The following is a 21,365-nucleotide window of genomic DNA, read 5'->3' as shown; positions in this document are numbered from 1 at the left end:
CACATTAAATGCACATTACTGTAGCTGGTGTGTCAAAAGCATGGACACCAAAAGACACCTTGTACTGTATGTACCTTTGCAACACCACCATCTGATTGAATGGCAGTATTTGACATCCTTTGTTTACTGCAAATCAGAGGACAAAGTGCATTAAACTGTGAGTTTAGCTACGTTCTGCCAGCTCCACAAATCCAAAGACTGTGAAGAAGCTGCTCAGGTTTAGAAATCAAATTTGGGTAAATTGTGAGTTATTAAGTGGTTAATTTATTCACACAAGCCATCCACCACTACCTGCCTTCCACAATAAAGCCTGAGCCTTATGAATGCTGACAAGTGGTCAAGCCACGCCTGCAACACCTCTTCAGCTTGCTTCTGTGTAATTGGCTTGTCTCGTTCTTTCATAAGCCAGCTCGTTAGCAGCATGCTGGTGCTGAGGGAGATGATATCTCCATGTCAACCTCACAGATGATCAGACGGCAAACACACATGCACACTGGTACAGGTTAGCAGTGTGTTGTCATATGCATATGAGTGGAATGAAGCCATAGCTGGAAATGCTCGTCTATAATTTATCTCTTCAGCACACTAGTGGTGGGCTAAACTGATCCAAACTGTAGCTATCAAGACCTGCAGCTCACACAAATAAGCTCCATCGCAAAATGTTTAATGCATACTAAAGAGAAAAGTCATATCAACCATGTGGCCAGTGCAGTTTGTTTGAAAAGTTAAGAGAACAGGATTCTTTGTTTGTTTGTTTTAATCACAGCATTCTTTAAAAGCAGTTCTCCTTTCTTAATGTGTGGTTGATATGGACCACGGTTCATTTAGTACTTTATTATCTGTGTACCAGGCAACACAGATCCCTTAAACAAGCCATTCAAAAGGTACCTAGGGTTAAATGGACTAGCTAAACACACTTAGGGCTCTACTACCTTTAAGACTACAATATAAAATAAATCACTAGCCAAGAATCGCTGAAGCTGCAAACAACCAGCATGTGCCACTTTCCCACGAATAAGAACTCGTGTGAACAATTTAAGTTCAATTCATCTTTTATCAAAACAATAATTTTCTTTTCTCTTATATGGACTGGTTCTTATAATGCGCTTTTCTACTCTATCCTGAGCACTCAAAGTGCTTTACACAACACTTTTTTTCAACTGTTTCTGAGTGCTTCCTAACTAACATCCACACACTGTATGCATGCTATAGTCCGATGGATGCATTGGAGAGCAACATGGGGTTAGTACAACATGCACTGAAAGGCTTAAATGCTTGCCTTTGGTCCTCTCTTTGTTACTGTGTATTCACTGTGTCTGTGCTAACTGTATTTGTGGGTTTAACAGGCCAGCAATGGGACGGAGACATCAAGTGGACGCCATTCTGTAACGGTTGAGACTCAGGTCCAGAAACAGCAGCAAGAGGACAGAGATGATTTCCCACAAGCACAGAGACAGTACAATTCCCTGCCACGGTGAGACATCCTTCCTTCCTTTTCTTTCTTTCTTCAAACTGTCCATGCATCCATGCGGCTGCGTTCACCCCTTTGACTTATCACGTCCTCCCTGCCCTTTCTCAACCCCTTCATTTGACTTTTTTTGATTTCCATCAATTTCTTTTCCTCACATTTTTGCCTTCCCCCCCACCTCCCCCCTCCCTCACTTATCTCTTTGGCTTCCCTCAAAGTCAATCACCACAAAGCCACTTTCAACTAATCTCCAGACATTTGAACGATTCTTAGCAAACTCTTTGAATGAAATCATTTAATGTGATCGCTTAGAATTATTTGACTGATATTCAACTTCATTAAGTCAATGCTGATCTGAAGAAAGCGGTGACTTTGTCCCAAGCCCCCCTCTCCAATAACAGCTCCAATATCACATTATTTTTTTCTAAAGGCTATTTTTTCCCCCTACAATCTCTTGCCTCGCACAGTTTGCCATTAGGAGCTACAAGCACTGCTCTTCATCTTCTCCATCTTCTTGTTTCGATTCTTTTTTGCATATTTGTCAAAGAGATGCCAATAAAGCTTACCATATCTTACATCTTGAGCCTTTTTTGTGGGAGGGGGTGGTTTAGTATCAATATTTGCCATTTCTGCCAGCAATCCGTTAAATGTCTTTACTGAAGTTTTTAATCTCATGGCAGTAGGTGCAAATTACAAAGTTAACCACTGCTGCTAGGGGAAAGAAAGTCGCATATGAAGCTTAATATCCTGGAAGAAAAGCTCCCCAAGGCAATAATTCTGTCATTTGACTGACTGACACATTATTGTTGAATATTTTCACACTGAAAACAATCCATTGTGAGGGTTTTTTTGCATTGTGAAATGTATTATATGTTCAAAAATGCTAAGAGCAAAGTCAAGATTTATTTCACTTTTGCAGCTTGCCAATTTAAACAAAGACGGAGCCCTTAATATGTGTGTGTGTGTGTGTGTGTGTGTGTGTGTGTGTGTGTGTGCGTGCGTGCGTGCGTGCGTGCGTGCGTGCGTGCGTGCGTGCGTGCGTGGTCTTTTCATTTTCTTTGCCAGTTCTCGTCTATGCTGTAACGCACAAGCACCAATCACTTCTTCATATTCATCCCCTTTTGTGTTATGTTGCCTCAAAACACAGTTGGGTCGATGAAAACGTGTTCGTGTCTGTGGATATGGATTTGTGGTCCACACGGACACATAATCAATTTGGTCTGTATAAGGCAGACTGATCTATGCATTCCCCTCATATGTGTTATCTGCTTGCATCTCATGTGGTGTGACAGTTGAGCTGGGACCTTCTCTCCCAGTGAGTTGCTTCTCTTGGGAAAGTTCATGTCTCCGGCCAAGCAGCCAAGCGAGGATGGCCTTTGATATGCATTCCTTTCATAATCTCATAGTGGCTTCGGGCTAAGAGCCACATGAGCTCAGGCTTGATGCTTGACCCTGGCTGAGGCTTTTCGGGGCTTGGTGTGTCGGCATGGCTTCTCATTAAAGAGCTAGTCTTACATCCCCAGATTAATAATCACAATGCCTTCTAATGTCAGCCACCTCTCTTATTGGAACCTCTTCATCTTTTCCTCTTCCAAAGCAGGAAGTCTGAGCAGTCAGCCATTCAGCAGAAAAGGGAACATTCCCTCACCAAAAAACACCCCAGAAGCTTCCAGAGGAAACCATGGTAGCTGGTTATCTGATGACGGCCAGGCTTAGCTCGCTGTCTGGGATGTGAGGATTGGAAGAACACTAATGAAGGCTTGTTGTTGGAGCAGGATTAGCAGTGACAGGCAACGGAGGTCGAGAGTGACTGGGAGAGGAACGAGTGTTTTAGTAGGAAGGAGAGACCACTGATTAGCCCGAAAGAGATGTACACACACACACAAGCACACGCATGAATGCAGTGAATGTCGAGATAAGGTTCTTAACTGCGGGCTGAGTGAACTGCCAGTAGCTCTTTCATCTAGCCGTGCAACTATCGCATTCCCAGCCAAAAGAATATTGTTCCAAGTTAGAAAGAAAACATTATTCCAGGTTTGTAGACAATTTATTTATACAATATAGAAAATGATTGTTGCATTACACATTAGATGCTTTTGGGTGCATGTGTGCGTGCATGCATGTGTGGAAGCTTTCTCCTACTTCTCATAAACTCTGATTCTTCCCAGCTGTTTTAAAGAAACACACAGCGGCCACAAATGTTCCTGCGAGCCAACTTCCTGGGTTTGTTTGTTATTTTCTGTCATTCTAAATTTACCCCACTCTTTGGCATGATGTATTTTCCCATCCCCTCCCGCTGTACATGTAACTAATCTACTTTGTGATATATTTTGGCAAAGGAGTAGAGGTGATAAGAGAAGTAGATCCCTTGACGCATCAATCACTATTACATTCCTGTGGAGCAACGCAATCTCTCTGCTCTCATCTCTCCGCTTCTGACTTCCCCCTAAAACTTCTGTGCTTTTAAAACCTAAAAGGTCATTCTGGAAACGCAGGTTGCTTCCTCGTGCAACAGGCGTTGCTGTGCTTCTAAACAAGCAACTCCCTCATGAGCGGTGCTGGCTGCTCTGTGAGCCAAGCCAGGGTGTAAGTGCGTGGCGGCTCGCCCAGACGGTGAGGTCCATGTATGGAGCATGTGGTGAGGCTCTCTGCAGTCTGTCCCTACATCTGCCCCTGTACTTGTGCATACTAGCAACCAAATGGCGGAACAAGAGGATGTGTTTGTGTTGCACATGTTCGTAACAGAAATGCATGCACAAAAAAACTCACAAGCTCACAAGAGCCCACATACGCCACGTTTACAGGGCCGTGTGCTTTAGCCCTTCCCCTCCCTTTAGTCATTGTGAACCGCAAGGGCTTTCATTAGAAATGCTGAAATTCTGGGATTCTCATAACAGTTTCACTATGATGATGATAGAAAGAAAATATTTCTAGCAATGGAAAGTTATCAAGAAAGAGGCACTGTGTTTTGTAGCATTTGCTTTAAATCTGTGTGCCCATGATGGCAGCCCTGGCATAGGAACAAACTGTATAGTGTTTCTACTTGCAGTGGAATTCCCTTATTGAAATCCCCACTTCAACACTTATTTTTAAAATGTTTATTATGAAACAGAATGGTATTTCAATAAAAGAAAGAAGAAATAGAAAAATAACACAACAGAAGGTCAAAAAACCCACAAAGGAAGTTGAATAAAATAGAACAGAAGTAGAAAAAAACAACTCTCACAAACACAACTGTAGTGTTTCTGGTGAGACATTAATGCACAAGTGACAAAAACATGTGAAGGATTGCACTGAGACATGTTTAAAAGGATTCATCAGTGCTATCAGAGAAAAAAATATCACATGATTCATGTAATACGTTTACTGTTAGCTTGTCAGTTCTGTAGCTGTTCTATCACGTTAATATCTCACCAAAAACACTTTCGTTGTGTTTTCTGTGTGTGTTTTGGTTTGTTTTTTGGGGGGGGGTTTGCTGAAGTTTTCCTTTGTATTTTATTTTACTTCCTTTTTTTTTTTTTATTGCTGTCACCCCTTGAGTCGGCACCCAAGCCGGTGAATGCATTAACCCAAGAAGGAAGTCACCTAGGATCAAATTGATACCATAGCTACATCGACTAAACCTCTCTGACAATTTTGAATTTTGAAAAGGAAAAACACAGCGTTTTGAAAACGCTCCCAAAAACGCATACATTTCAAAACAGAGCTGCCCCGTCGCAGTGTGGACACTCGAAAATGCAGACTTTCTAATAGCGGAGGGCATTATACAGCAGTTCTTTAGATTGCTCTCAATTTTGACAGCCCTAAAAATGATTAATATCAGTTTGTACATGCTCCAGATAGCTTTTCTTCAAATTCTTTAATTCTCACTCGCTTTTGTGCATGCACAGGACTGTAACATTTTGGGTTGTTTCAATATGGACGCGCAACTCTGTGAAAACAACTGAAAACGCTAGTATGGACACCGTTTTCTTTTTTTTTTCTTTTTTTTCCTTTAAGCGAAGGACAGTGCGTTTATTTACAGTGAACACATACACCAAGTGGCTATATACAACGTGCAGGGGAAACGGATCCGGGTCGCCAGGGTCTGTGGGAAACAGGGTTGGGAGAAGGGTGTTCCACACTTTCTGTACAAAAACGTTCCCCCTCAATCACTCCTCTCCGCATCGGGTTCCAAAAACGATACTGATAGCTCAACGATCCAGCGAAGACTAGTGCAGACTCGCCATCTAAGTAGTGCAGTAATCAGCTGGGATCAGCGGCCGGTGTGGTGATGAGCAGGTGTGTGGGCCAGCAGCGGGAGCCCGCAGTGAGCATCGCCGTGGCGAGAGAGAGAGAGAGTGAGAGAGAGAGAGAGCGAGAGAGAGAGAGCAAACAAACCACAAACATATTGCCCAATAGAGGATTGACCAGCGGGGCACAGGGACCATGACAGAATGTGTATTTTTTTTTATTTTACCGCAAGCAAAAAGTACTCCACCACAGATTTTCAAATTCTTATCCTACCTTATACTTTTCTTTGCAAATATTTCATTCATTAAACTGCAGTCATGCTTTGGGACCCTATCTGCGATGTTTAAGGGAGCTCTGAAGAAATGTTATGGTTGCAGCTTTTAGGCTTTTTGCATTTGATACATAGGGGCACAACAGTCCTATGTGAAAAGGTCAGTCCATCACAAACCATCATGTTCCCTGATGTTGTCTCCAAGACTTGAAAATATGCTGCCTGTTATTTATTTATTTATTTTTGTCCTGTGGCATTTTGGGATGATTTAAATATTAAGTACAAAAGTTGTCTAAATGGTGCTTAAAATAACATTTCACCATTTGATTTTTGTTTGATTGCAAGAGGAAAGAACAGACAGAGACTGCACAAGTAAATGCTATTTTAAATAAAGATATTAAAATACATACATACATATATATTTATAAATTCACCTGTTATGTTTATCATCCAAACTTGTTTATATTAAGTGTTTAATTACCCTTTTAAAGTCACACTGACAGCAGCAATCTAACATGATCCTAAACATTTTTCATTTAAAATTAAAATAACAAAATGCCATCAACAATCTTTTTTCTTAAATTGCTCCCTGATTTTTGTTATATGCAACTGTACCCAAGTCAGCATCTGACTACAATAAATGCTTAATTGAAAAGGGAATGCCACTATAATATATACACTCAACAAAAATATAAACGCAACACCTTTGTTACTGCTCCCATTCCCCATGGGATGGACGTAGAGACCTAAAATTCATTCCAGATACACAATATAACCATCCCTCCCAAACAGTGGTCACAAATCAGTCCAAATGTGTGGTAGTGGGCACATCTGCTATATTGAGATAATCCATCCCACCTCACAGGTGTGCCACATCAGGATGCTGATCTGACATCATGAGTAGTGCACAGGTGTACCTCAGACTGCCCACAACAAAAGGCCACCCTGGAATGTGCAGTTTTGTCTCACAGCAAAATGCCACAGATGCCACAAGCAATGAGGGAGCGTGCAATTGGCATGCTGACAGCAGGAATGTCAACCAGATCTGTCGCCCGTGCATTGAATGTTCATTTCTCAACCATAAGCCGTCTCCACAGGCGTTTCAGAGAATATGGCAGCACATCCAACCGGCCTCACAACCGCAGACCTCGTGTAACCACACCAGCCCAGGACCTCCACATCCAGCAGGTTCACCTCCAAGATCGTCTGAGACCAGCCACCCAGACAGCTGCTGGAACAATTGGTTTGCACAACCAAACAATTTCTGCACAAACTGTCAGAAACCGTCTCAGGGACGCTTAACTGCATGCCCGTCGTCCTCATCGGGGTCTTGACCTGACTCCAGCTCGTCGCTGTAACAGACTTGTGTGGGCAAATGCTCACATTCGATGGCGTCTGGCACGTTGGAGAGGTGTGCGCTTCACGGATGAATCATGGTTCACATTGTTCAGGGCAGATGGCAGCTGAGAATGTCCCAGTTCTTGCATGGCCAGCATACTCACCGGATATGTCACCCATTGACCATGTTCGGGATGTGCTTGACCGGCGTATACGACAGCGTGTACCAGTTCCCACGAATATCCAACAACCTCGCACAGCCATTGAAGTGGAGTGGACCAACATTCCACAGGCCACAATTGACAATCTGATAGACTCCATGCGACGATGTGTTGCACTGCATGAGGCAAATGGTGGTCACACCAGATACTGACCAGTTCTGGGTCCCCAGACCCCCAATAGCGCAAAAAACTGCACATTCCAGGGTGGCCTTTTGTTGTGGGCAGTCTGAGGTACACCTGTGCACTACTGATGGTGTCAGATCAGCATCCTGATGTGGCACACCTGTGAGGTGGGATGGATTATCTCAATATAGCAGATGTGCCCACTACCACACATTTGGACTGATTTGTGACCACTGTTTGGGAGGGATGGTTATATTGTGTATCTGGAATGAATTTTAGGTCTCTACGTCCATCCCATGGGGAATGGGAGCAGTAACAAAGGTGTTGCGTTTATATTTTTGTTGAGTGTATATATATATATATATATATATTTATATATATATATATATATATATATAAAACACCCAGCACGCCCCTGCGGGCGGTTTATCCTTCAAGCTCGGGTCCTCTACCAGAGGCCTGGGAGCTTGAGGGTCCTGCGCAGTATCTTAGCTGTTCCCAGGACTGCGCTCTTCTGGACAGAGATCTCCGATGTTATTCCCGGGATCTGCTGGAGCCACTCGCCTAGCTTGGGAGTCACCGCACCTAGTGCTCCGATTACCACGGGGACCACCGTTACCTTCACCCTCCACATCCTCTCGAGCTCTTCTCTGAGCCCTTGGTATTTCTCCAGCTTCTCGTGTTCCTTCTTCCTGATATTGCTGTCATTCGGAATCGCTACATCGATCACTACGGCCATCTTCTTCTGTTTGTCTACCACCACTATGTCCGGTTGGTTAGCCACCACCATTTTGTCCGTCTGTATCTGGAAGTCCCACAGGATCTTAGCTCGGTCATTCTCCACCACCCTTGGGGGCATCTCCCATTTTGACCTCGGGACTTCCAGGTTATACTCGGCACAGATGTTCCTGTACACTATGCCGGCCACTTGGTTATGGCGTTCCATGTATGCCAAGTGGCCGGCATAGTGTACAGGAACATCTGTGTACATATATATATATATATATATATATATATATATATATATATATATATATATATATATATATATACATATATTTTTATTTTTATTTTATTTTTTTTTTTTTTGGTGTCCCGTCTGGATTTTTAGCCATCAGAATTGTTGTCTTAAGGCCAAGAAAGATGCCTGGACACCGTTTTCAAATCTATCCGGGCTAGTGTGGACGTAGCCTCAGTTGCACTGCGTTTGAACACTCAGGGCCATCGTACATATTCCACTGCCAATATATCTGCCTATATATATTTACCATGCTTATATTCAAAAGTGCTTTCTTACCAAATGCTGGACTGACTTGGCTGGACATGTATTTAGTATTTATTTTTATTTATTTATTGTCATTGTCAAGAACAATGAAATTGCGTTTGGGGCTTCCATACAACCCAAAAAAAAAAGAAGAAAATAATAAATACCCCTTAAAACCCAAGTGTACATATTTAACCCAGTGTGACTCCAATGCAATAAGACAATCCTTAGCAATCCTCACCACTTCCATCAAAACTTTAAATGGGCATATTTTTGAATGGAGTAAAATTCATCAGTTTCATCTAGTTGATTGTGCAATTAAAAACCATGGTTGTTGGGTTTTGTTTTGTTTTTTCAGTTTGTACAAATTGAGAAATGAGTCCCACTTCCCTCAATTGTAAAACCACACAGTTGTGTCTTCTGCCTGTTCCTCACAGCCTCCCTGGAATGCAGGTGTTCTGGCCTAAAAGCATACCGGGCCCCTGTCTCCCTCTGCAGTCTTGTGCCTTGTACTCAAAAGCCTTTTAAGCACACAATGGGTCAGTGAGGTGTGAATGGGATCTCTCTTAGCACCCCTGATGCAAAAGACACTGTCACAGATATTCCATCCCACGTCTGCTCTAATGGATTCTAATAGCCAAAGACCCTGCAGATTTCAATGACAGCTGTCCAGGTGAAAGGGGAGCACGTGTGGTGGGAAGCATGCATGGATGATAGCTCTTTTGTTTAAATTTTGTTTCTAACAAAAGATACGTCCATAAATCTTTGGCCGGCCTGTCAGTGCATGGGCTGACAGGCAAGTCGAAGATGAGTAGAAGCCAGATAACTCTCTGAGGCCTACCATTATTCTGTCTGGTCTGTAAGTGCACCCATCTGCATCCCCAATACCAAGTTAAATGGATGAAAGCCGGCATTTTCTCAGCGAGGTTTTAACATTTATGTTTGTTTACAATGTGGAAATAATAGTCCTGCACGCGTTTCATGCTTCCGATATTTATTTCCTGCCTCTTTCATGTCTCGTTTCTTTTTTCTTTTATGTTACTGGATTCAGTCTAATCACGCAGGAGCCTAAAACAGACCCCTCTGCACCATTGATGTTGCTTTCAGTATTTTAAGTGAATGCCACGTCCTGCTTTTAGCTCTCACACAAATGTGAAAATGATCCCGTTCTCCGCTGAAGTGCAGTTCCTTTTGAATTCCCCTTGAATACTGCTGACCCAGGGGGCTTTTTTTTTAAACAGAATCAAATAAAATCCACCTCTGTTCGCTTTAGATTTAATTGCTGCTTAAGGTGACTGAGAAAACAGTGCAATTGACCCTCCTACCTGTTTCTGTGTGTTTAGGCAACCTCGCAAGAACAACAGTGTGGCGTCCCAGGACTCGTGGGATAAGATGTACGTGCCAGCAGAGGGATTTCAGCCATCCAAGGAAAATCCTCGCTACTCCGGGGGCCAGGGGTCACGTAACGGCTACCTGGGAACACCCAGTATTAACGCCCGCGTCTTCCTTGAGACCCAGGAGTTGCTGAGGCAGGAGGAAAGGCGTCGAGAGCAGGAGGCCAGCAAAACCAGGCCGCCTCCTGCACAGGAAACCCCCAGCGGCATCACCTTTGACCAGAACAGAGACAGCACTCAAGCCACTGGCTCTGCCATAGCTCGGGCCCTCTCAAAACCCAAGGGGCCCTACAGACAGGACGTGCCCCCATCACCGTCCCAAATCGCCAAGCTCAGCAGGCATCAGAGTTCAGTGAAGGGAAGGCTGTTTTATTCCTGAGAGGGTGAAAAGGAAGAATATGGATGTCTTTAAGGAGATGAGGACTGATCCTAACAAGCATTTACAGGGAAAAAAAAACAAAAACAAGATTTGTGGGATTTTTTTAAAATAAAAATATGAAATATAAAGATTTTTATAGGACTGCTGTAAAAAATGTTTATATTTAAAGAAAGATTTTTTTTTTAATTAAGAACCGTGATCCTTTTTAAGCTGTTTTATAGTCCAGCATTGTGATCATTCATACCTTGTATGTTTATCCTTTAAGTGCCTTTAAAGTCATTTGATTGTTTGGTGTTTTTGACTCGTGATCTGCTGTTTTGACCCATCTAACACACCCGGAAAAAGCTGCCATCACAACAGAGCACTGTTTGAGGGGATCTCAGCAGCGCTGCACCTAAACAGTCGTAACCTAATGGGCAAGTCTCAGTCCAGACATGCTTTTTCTACCACGCATCTGCTAGACCTCAGTCGATACCACGCTTGTGTGAATGAGGCTTATTTTTGATGTTCATGGCGACTTTAACTGTGTGTGTGTGTGTGTGTGTGTGTGTGTGTGTGTGTGTGTGTGTGTGTGTGTGTGTGTGTGTGTGTGTGTGTGTGTGTGTGTGTGTATTTGAGAGAGAGAAGGTGACAGAGTGCTGGCAGGAGCTGACATGTAGTGGGAGAGTGTGGAGGTTAAAAAGCTTGTGTGAACTGTGGAGTCAGAGCTTGGGTTTTGGGCATGAGCACCCATCCCCCTCACTTCAGGGAAATGTCCCTTTTGGTTTCAGATACAGGACTTACTCAAAGTCTATCCTCTTTCCAACCCCCTCTTGTATTCAGTATGATAATCCTAAATTCTCTCTTCCCTTCTGCTGGCTGCTTTATCAGTCCCCCCTCCCCCCCTCTCTCACATTGTCGCCATCAATATACAGCACTCTCAGTGGAGGAAAACGGCTTTAGATCTTCTTTATTTCTGCTCCGCTCCACCCACTCAGGGAATCCAGCAGTACAAATGGGGTCAGGTCTGGGTTATTAATTAATGTACGTCATTAAAAATAAATGCACACCTTCGTTTGTGTTTGTTCTCACGTACGGTGAGGAGATAAAAAATGGCAACCTTGGCGGCGTGCCGCTTGGCCCCTGGCCTCGCCTGGACTGATTTGGCCGTAACCGAAGCCTGCTGGCCTTTAGGTGTCTGAGCTGTTCTTCGCTGAATATTTCATCAGGGCAGTTACATGGGAAACTGCATCAGCTCTGCTGTGGGTGGCCTTGGTGTAGTGCTGCATATCCATGGGGCAGATACAATGGAGCTGATTTTGTTTACCTTCATGATTATTTCCATTATTTCCAAACAAGAATTCACTCTTCTGGAGTTGAGGACCTGATTTGCTATGTGAGGCCAATTTTTTTTTCTTAAGGAGAAAAGTGCAGATTACATTTGAGTTACAGTTTAGATTTAGATCAGGTTCGGAAAAATGACTTGGATATATGTTTATATGCACTAAAAAAAAACAGGTTATGCTTTCAACTTGAAACTGAGGTGTAAATGTGATCAGGCTGGTGATCAGACTTCTCCTTTGCTACATTACACAACGGTCTTTTGTAACTGCTGTGGTATTACAATATGCTGTTTCATGGTGAATGTGCTCAACAAGCAGATCTCCAGCATTGTCATATGACACATGTAGACCTCTGGTGGTTTCTTTGTGTCAACTTCAGTCACGCTTGGATGGATTTATTTTGAACACCAAGGATGTATCTAACAAGCGAACTCCTTGATTCTCAACTCTGAGATCAGGCACATGTAATAAGAAACCCAGCGAGACATCTGCATGACCAAGAAGTCTGTTAAAAGCTAGCTTGACAAATCAGGTCTCTCTAATTCCATGTTCCAGCCATAGACAAATCAGCCTACCACAGACAGCAGGCCGAAGCTTTGTTGCTTAAAAAAAAATGCATTCGATATAATACACTGACTGGAGTTCTCACAGAATGAATTGCACTTTTCTCTTTTGTCCCCTTTGTGATCATTCAAATGAATTTGCTTCGCTAAACCTCTGTTATTTCCTGAGCCCCGGGTTAAGCGCCGAGTCTGGGATTATACTTCTTTGGGAACACACACACGGACAGCTGCGGCCACCACCGAGGCCTTGTTCTTCCTATAACGCTGCTTTCTGGTCCGTACAGAGTTCTCTCGGAGGACACTGCAGTGCGCTGGCAGCACATACAGCAGATCTCTCCACCCTGGCCTACTTAAGTACGCTGAAAATATAACAGCATAAGACTAGAATTAGGATTAAGATAAAACTCCAGGCTACAGTTTCACAGTCGCTGGTGAGATTATCGATTACGGTCCTCACAAGCAGCAAAAAAAAAAGTATCCTCACACATTGAAAGGAGAGCATGAGTAAGCTTGTTTCGCTACCAATTTTTGCATCGTGCTTGTATGTAGGTGGCCATGTGGTTAAGTGTCTGTGAATGCTGCCAGTAAATAGATTCTCCAATATGTCTCTGAATATGTCTTGGCAGCCATATGAACCACTCTGCTGCCGAGTGGGAGAAGAGCAGAGGAGTAGGAGGGAGAGAAGATGGGAGGCCTGACCTTGCAGATGATTCAGTCAATGGAGTAATCACAACTATTCCTCTGAGTCCGCACTACAAACGAGAGGTTACTGACGAGGCGGCGCTCACTTTTGCTGTCTCTTCTTCTTATTCTCCACATTTATCTCCTCCTTCTGTCTGTCAGTTTGCATCTTTTTTTCTTTTTTTTTTGCCTGGGCAGAATTGTTGGATCTGGTTGTGTAGATGAAAGTGGTGGTTGCTGTTGTTGTTGGTGGTGGTGTGTGTGTGTTTGCATGGGCGTGCATGTGTTTATGTAAAGGAACTTTGACACAGCAGCTGTTTTAACCAACGTGTCCGTGTTTCATGTCTCATGAACTGTAGAGGCGCCCGTGATATCTAATGATTTTATTCCCCATCTCTCCTATGCAAATTAGATGATATCCCATAATGCACATTTATTATTTGTGTTGTGTAATTAATGTTTGTTCTCCATCTCTGTGACATATGGATATTTTTTTCCCCCATAAAGCTATTATTTCGGGAGATTTTTTTAAAGTCCTGGGATAAATGAGAAAGATATTGCCATATTTTCATTGTGTTTTTACAGCCTTCCTTTATTGTGTTTTATTATCCACAACATGGTACTATGGTAGTGAAAAAAAAGAAAAAAAATTATTAATATGTAAGCACTGTGCAATTTTCCTTTATACAACAGTGTGTCATTAAGAAATGTTTCTGCTGTTCTCTGTACATATGATATGAACCATTTTTTCAGCGAATAAATTGAGGGTAGTTTCAGTCCTTGTAACAGTAATTTCCCTTGATTGCTTTGCTTTAACATTCACAAATTGTTCCTCTCCTTGATAACGCCAGCTAAGGGAAGTAATGAATAACTTATTCTTGCTGCTGCCATACCGGATATGTATTCAGGATTCAAGAATTCAAAATGAAACATTGTTGAACTTATGATAATTATCGGTTATGAAAGTAAAATTGGCTGTTCTCTTTCAGAGGTATGCACATGCATTTGAACTAGGAACGTTCACTTTACTCGTCATCTGGTTGCCATATCATTTCTCACTCTTTCAACATGAAGGCAAGAGAGACCTGAGTAAAGGCTGAACTTTCTAAACAGTTGCTCTTATCACTTTTTGATTGCTGAAACAAGTGGAACGTTTATGGTCTAACTGCAGCTATAAACTGGCGCTAGCTGAAAATGTGGTTCCCACATTTGTTAAAGTGGCAACAAATCCAAAGGTACAAAAAAAGCCCCACACTCGCACATTCTCTTTGTTTTTCATCTCTTTACACTCCAGCCTAGAGCCGGCTTTCCTTCTAACAACATCCTGTGATGACGCTGATGGTGATAAAGACAATAGTTAAGTTTATGATGTTGAACTCCGGGGAAAAGGAAGGTTTTAGAAAGTGCAGGTTCTGGCCCTGCATTACAGAACTCCTGCCAAATCTGCCTCATCCTGAGGAAGGGAAAGGCTTTTGATAGAATCCGTCTGCTCAGAGAGGAAACATAGTATAGAGCACATGCACCAGGGGTAGAGACATCCACTACTCCGTATAGCGCCTTGGGGTGCAGCAGTAAAATTAAGGTGAAGAGTGAGTGGAGTAAATTTGTCCAGCCTGTGAGAGGACAGAGGGTGACTTTAACCCTGAATAATACCTCGAGGGGAAATTTAAAAGCACCTCTGAAGTAACTCTTCTCTGAACATCCCTGCTGAGCCACAGTCCGTTGCTTTTTATATTGCCTTTGATTGAGGGTCAATAGAGCAAATGGGGAGGAAAGAGACTGCATTTGGTCATGTTCCAGCTCTGTTTCAGCTTTCACCTTTCCCAAAATTCAAAGAGCTTTAATAGAAATACATATCAATGCTTTTGTAGAGTATCACAAGACAAGTTTTTTTTTCTTTAACATTTTTTTGTGGCCAGTCTAAAAACATTTCCTTCACATCTGAGTACAGCTGAGTACAGCTTTAAAAGTCTAGTTTAAGATAATGTAAAGTCTAACTTTGTTGATATTCAGTTTTTTTAGTAGTGATGTGTTTACAGTGCTATCCTAAATCTTGAGCCACAGCTCATTTTTTAAATATTTCATGTCCAAGGAGCCTTTTTCTTTAGACATGAGGTTTTTTTCACTCATTTTCAGTCCTGACCTTTTACTTGACCATTTTCAGACTGTTTTGTTTGAGCTGCACACTTTAAAAAATCTGAGGAAACTCAACAAGTGAAGGAGTGGCAGGACTAAAAAGTATCCACAGCAGGTGAACATTATCTGTTCATTCATCATTCTTTTGTTTTTAATTAATTTATTATTTTTAAATATGAGGAAAGATCTGAAACAGGACCTGAGAGATGACTTCATTCAGTTGATCCATCTACTGAACAAATGAGCCTAAGCAGCATCAGAAATGGTCTTAATGGGAGTTGTTAAGAAGTCATTCTTAAGAAAGGGAAACGGGGAGAAAAGGCAAATTACACAAGACCTGGTCTAAAACTCAGTGGCAACAGTCTTATGACATCTTTTGGATTTTTGGTTTAATATGTGCAGAGAAGACCATGAAAGAAGTGCGTGTCTAAAGCCATCTGTAAAACACAATGGAAGCTCTGTCGTGATTTAGAGCTGTATTTCAGCCAGTGCTGTTGGGGATCTTGTCAAAATTGATGGAATTATGAACGCTGAAAAGTACCAACAGATTTTGATTCACCATGAAATACCATCTGGAAAGCATCTGATTGGCAAAAGCTTTGTTTTTAGCATGACAATAATACCAAACACTGCCAATGAAGTAAAAGCATACCCAGATTTTAAAAAAACATGCATTGGAAAACTATTGGTCATGCATTGGCCTCCCCAGAGTCTGGACATGAACATTATTAAAGCAGTGTGTGATCATTTTGAAGAATTTTGAGAATGAAACAAAAGGTAGAAATCTCCAAAGAAGAGCTTTGGATGTTCTTCAAGATGCCTGAAGAAATATTCCTAAAAATCATATACGTGCTCTATTTTTGTCCAACAATCAAATGTTTCTGTGTGTGTGCAAGCACTTGAGGACAGTATGGCAGACAAAAACTTCATCGCTACAACATTCCAGACATAAATCCAGTTGACACATCCATAAAGGTAATCTAAAGCCATCAAAAGACAATCCGTTTCATCCCAGTGTGATACAAAACGCAGCATATAACCTACTTTGCTGTATCAGCTTGCACCCTTAACACTTTGAAGCCTGGGGGAACAGTAAAGCTGTCCTTGGCTCTCGTCTGCCTGATCATTACTCACGCTGAAAAAGCTCGGCTGAGACTTTAATATCACCCCTTTTGCATCTCCCCCATCAGATTACTTCATAATGAAAACCTTCAGCGATTTCCAATGATCAACAGCAGACGCTGTCATTCGGCCAGTTTGATTTCATTACTCCACTTTGTCCTCGTGACCCCTGCAGGCCAGACCAGTAGACCCCTGTGCTGGCAAGTGCGAGCATGTTGATATGAGAAGCAGATGGGGTTTGTGTGAACTGCCAGTAGATAAAAATGCTTGTGTCAAGCGACTGGAAGGGTAGGGGTCTTTTCAGCCTGGTGATAGTGGAGTCAGAGTCACCTGTTTTGGGTTGAAGAACCTGCTTCTCCATTCGAGCCATGATCTGCTGCACCGCTGGGATTTCAAAAGCGGAAGTCCACTCTGTAGCAGGAAAACTCACGGCCATAAATCTCAGCAGATGCACAAGAAAAAGCAGTTGTGGGGGGTTGACACAAATGCACACATGCACACACCTACCAAGAGGTTCTTCCCTAAAGGTTTGGGCAACATCTGGCGATTGCATGTTTCTGATGAGCAGATTGTATCTGTAATGGAGGCAGAGGAGGGAGGAATGCTAACGTTTGTTCGTATGTGTGTGTGTGTGCGGCCGAGACAGAGGAAGACTCAACCTAAGAGCAGGCTTACTGAAAAGATGACCAAATGAAGAACAGAGAAACAGAACAGATATCGTGTTTACCAGAACAGGCCTTGCCTCCCGCTTGGTGGGAGAAATTATGGTCTCAACCGGAATCCATGCACTTTGTGCTGCCAGATATTATGTGAAACTGGTGGAGAATCTTTGAGGCCTGCAGGCTCAATTTGTAGAATTTTAAAAGCAGCTAACACGGATGCTGTTGAACTCCTAACATAGATCTGAAAGGCTTTAAACAAGATGCGGTTGTCCTTCTGCCAATCTTTCACACATCTTAATAATACTTAAGACCTTCTTTTCTTAATAGACAGTCATCAGACTACTTTAGAGGATTAACTCATGTATTAAGAACAATTATGTCAGAATTACTTCTTATTTTTCAAATTCGATCCACGGTTCTGTGACAGAGAAACCTGTCTTGGCTTGTGTTGAGATAGTTTTAGTTTAATGGGTTATATGAATATGTACAGATAGGTGAATTTAAAATATTAAACTGATGCTACATCATTGCATTATAAACTAGAAATGACACTAATACACCAGAAGAAAAAAGAAAGTTGTTTTTTCTTTCTTTTTTCAAGAAAATTGCTTCAGTACAGGAAATGTTCCTTATACCTCTTATGTAATGTTTTCTGATGTTGATATTAAATGATCAAAAATGCAACAACAACTGACTGATCATAAAAAAATTGGCCCGTTATGAGTTTGCTTTTTTTTTTTTGCTTTAAAAAAAAAAATAAAATAAAAAAAAACAAAAAAAAAAAAACAAACACCCAGCACGCCCCTGCGGGCGGTTTATCCTTCAAGCTCGGGTCCTCTACCAGAGGCCTGGGAGCTTGAGGGTCCTGCGCAGTATCTTAGCTGTTCCCAGGACTGCGCTCTTCTGGACAGAGATCTCCGATGTTATTCCCGGGATCTGCTGGAGCCACTCGCCTAGCTTGGGAGTCACCGCACCTAGTGCTCCGATTACCACGGGGACCACCGTTACCTTCACCCTCCACATCCTCTCGAGCTCTTCTCTGAGCCCTTGGTATTTCTCCAGCTTCTCGTGTTCCTTCTTCCTGATATTGCTGTCATTCGGAACCGCTACATCGATCACTACGGCCATCTTCTTCTGTTTGTCTACCACCACTATGTCTGGTTGGTTAGCCACCACCATTTTGTCCGTCTGTATCTGGAAGTCCCACAGGATCTTAGCTCGGTCATTCTCCACCACCCTTGGGGGCATCTCCCATTTTGACCTCGGGACTTCTAGGTTATACTCGGCACAGATGTTCCTGTACACTATGCCGGCCACTTGGTTATGGCGTTCCATGTATGCCTTGCCTGCTAGCATCTTGCACCCTGCTGTTATGTGCTGGATTGTCTCTGGGGCATCTTTACACAGCCTGCACCTGGGGTCTTGCCTGGTGTGATAGACCCCAGCCTCTATGGATCTTGTACTCAGAGCTTGTTCTTGTGCTGCCATGATTAGTGCCTCTGTGCTGTCTTTCAGTCCAGCTTTGTCCAGCCACTGGTAGGATTTCTGGATATCAGCCACCTCCTCTATCTGCCGGTGGTACATACCGTGCAGGGGCCTGTCCTTCCATGATGGTTCCTCGTCTCCCTCCTCTTTCTTGGGTTTCTGCTGCCTGAGGTATTCACTGAGCACTCGGTCAGTTGGGGCCATCTTCCCAATGTATTCTTGGATGTTCGTTGTCTCATCCTGGACTGTGTATATATATATATATATATATATATATATATATATTAGGGGTGCAACGATATTCGTATCGATATTGAACCGTTCGATACAGTGCTTTCGGTTCGGTACGCATATGTATCGAACAATACAACATTTGTAATTTATTTTATCAACTTTCCTTCCGACGATGCTGTCTGTGTTGAGCACTCAGTGAATCTGCGTTCGACTACTCCGCCTAGGCTGCACTGTCGAGCGCAGATCCACTGAGCGCTCAACACAGACAGCATAGTCAGAAGGAAGAGCGCAGGGCACCTCCCCCACCCTCATTCAGATCTGGCGTTTGGAATTATTTTGGTTTTCATGTGACGTATGACCCTGAAGGTAAGCGAGTCATGGACTAAAGTAAAACAGTATGTTGGATGTGCCATGCAATGCTCAATTACATGGGTGGGAACTAGTGTGTTAGCGCAGTTAGCTCGTTAACGTGTTGGCCGTCTAGCCCCACACACGGGGCGATCGGCGGTAGCTCGTTAACGGACATTTGCCGTGTTGTGGCGTTAAGGTCATTTCAACGAGATGAACCTGAAAGCACTAGTGGGAACACAACGAATATGACTGCACATTTACGCCGACATCATCCTAGTGCAAAGACAAAAACAACAAGCATGCTACTAACTTTAGCCGAGTCATTTAGACAGCTGTTAGCACATGATTCTCCTTATGCTGCTGAGAATATAGCCCAGAAGAAGCGGATAGTATAGCTTTTATTTTGGAAAGAGCCATTTCTCTGTAATAAACTCTCTTTTCCAAAGATGACTGATTCCTCAATCAGATACAGGGCTTGCAAAATCGCTAGCCCGACGTCCTGGAGCTAGCGATTTTTTTCAGTCGGGCTACCAAAATCTATCTCTGCCCTGCCCGTCGGGCTATTGTAGGAAGGAAAAATATATGTCAATGCTTTTGCATTCTTTCAGAAATGTAGCTGGGTTATTATGTCATTGGCATTGGTGAGCCACTGTCAATATGTGACATATTGAAATCGCGTTTGAATTTGCGCTTGTTTTTTTGCTTTCACTTTGCAATCGTGTGAACTGTGTATAGAGAGCGACAGCACTGATCTGTGAGTGATGATAATTTGTGCACCAATTCCTCTGACATCGTCTTATTAATCGTTAGCTTACTATGCAAACATGACAAGTGAAATCTCCCGCAGCAAGCTTAAACATGTGAGAGGTTGATTGCGCAGAGAATCGCTGAGCTTATGTGAGTGCGTGTGTAAAAGCAGCAGGATATATATTTTAGTTCTGCTGAGCCAAATAAGACAGGTCAGGGTGAAGAAGTGACAGCCAAAGAAAAGCTTACCACAAAACGGAGAAGTTATGACAAATCAGACTAAAAGGCAAAAAGAAAGTGCAGCTTTATGGTTTCATGGACAAAAGAATTTCTGTGGCTGCAATATGACGAGCTATATAACCAGGGGTGCACATAAGTGGTCCGCAGGTGCGCATTCGCTGTCAAAATAAAAAACACGCACAAGGGTTAGGGTTAAATTTAAAAACTGTACTTTTGAGTTAAAATATATATTTATAATTTTAATAAATGACAAATTAAAAAGGCATGAACATTTTTTTTGTATCGAAAAAATATCGAACCGTGACACCAAAGTATTGAACCGAACCGAACCGTGAATTTTGTGTATCGTTGCACCCCTAATATATATATATATATATATATATATATATATATATATATATATATATATATATATATATATATATATACACAAGCTAAATTTGTTTGTTTTCCGGAACCCACAGCAAAGCCTGTAAATTATGTAGACCTCATCTTGTAAAATACAAAACGTTTAATACATCTCTGTTAATTTGGACAGTTACAGCTAACTCAAAAGAAATAATTAAGTAATTTTTTTCTTAAATTTCTATTGGAGTGTAAGAGAAAACCCAAGCATCACAGAAGGTCTATTTACCTTCTGTGATGTAATGGTGTGAATATTGAATATTGTAATTCCTTATTTTGAATAAATTCAGAGTTATTATATAAATTTTTTATGTTTGTTTGTTGTTTTTTGATTTTCAGACGAGGTTTTAAGTAGTTATTATATTTTTTTGTGTACCCTGTCTTTAATTTTAGTTTTAACACCAGCAATTCTGCAGATTAACAGCCCACCCAAGAGAAAAGATCATTGGCCAGCACATATTCATCAACAAATGGAAGGTCATAGCTTAACCAACACACTATCAATTATCCCTGTGCACTCCATAAAATTAGGTCTCCCTGGGCCAAAACAGGGCCCAACCAGACAACAGTAGTCCCCTGACAGTTCCCCCTTTTTCTTTGCCAATTTAACCTGAGGCCCTTTCCCATCCCATACCACCCACTGAGCGTGACACGCCGCCTGTAAACAGCTACAGCCCTACAGGCGACGGAAGAAGAGGACTTCCCCACAAAAGAGGAGAAACAATC

The 21,365-nt window shown here is 42.3% G+C and overlaps 1 protein-coding gene across 2 annotated transcripts in view; it reads left to right on the top strand.

Moving 5' to 3' along the window:
• LOC101476097 (partitioning defective 3 homolog) overlaps positions 1–14,033 on the top strand; it is a 351,693-nt gene extending 337,660 nt beyond the window's left edge. For both annotated transcript variants that reach the window (XM_076887953.1, XM_004568509.5), the window contains exons 23-24: positions 1,347–1,474; positions 10,262–14,033. In XM_076887953.1, coding sequence (XP_076744068.1) covers positions 1,347–1,474; positions 10,262–10,691 — 558 coding nt within the window. In that variant the 3' untranslated portion in view covers positions 10,692–14,033. The remainder of the gene's footprint in view (positions 1–1,346; positions 1,475–10,261) is intronic.
• The last annotated feature ends 7,332 nt before the right edge of the window (positions 14,034–21,365 follow it).

Source organism: Maylandia zebra, linkage group LG9 (assembly GCF_041146795.1).
Source record: "Maylandia zebra isolate NMK-2024a linkage group LG9, Mzebra_GT3a, whole genome shotgun sequence".
In the NCBI taxonomy this organism is placed as follows: Eukaryota; Metazoa; Chordata; class Actinopteri; order Cichliformes; family Cichlidae; genus Maylandia; species Maylandia zebra.
Note: the sequence above shows the minus strand (reverse complement) of the source record. Positions and strands in the feature narration are given on the sequence as shown.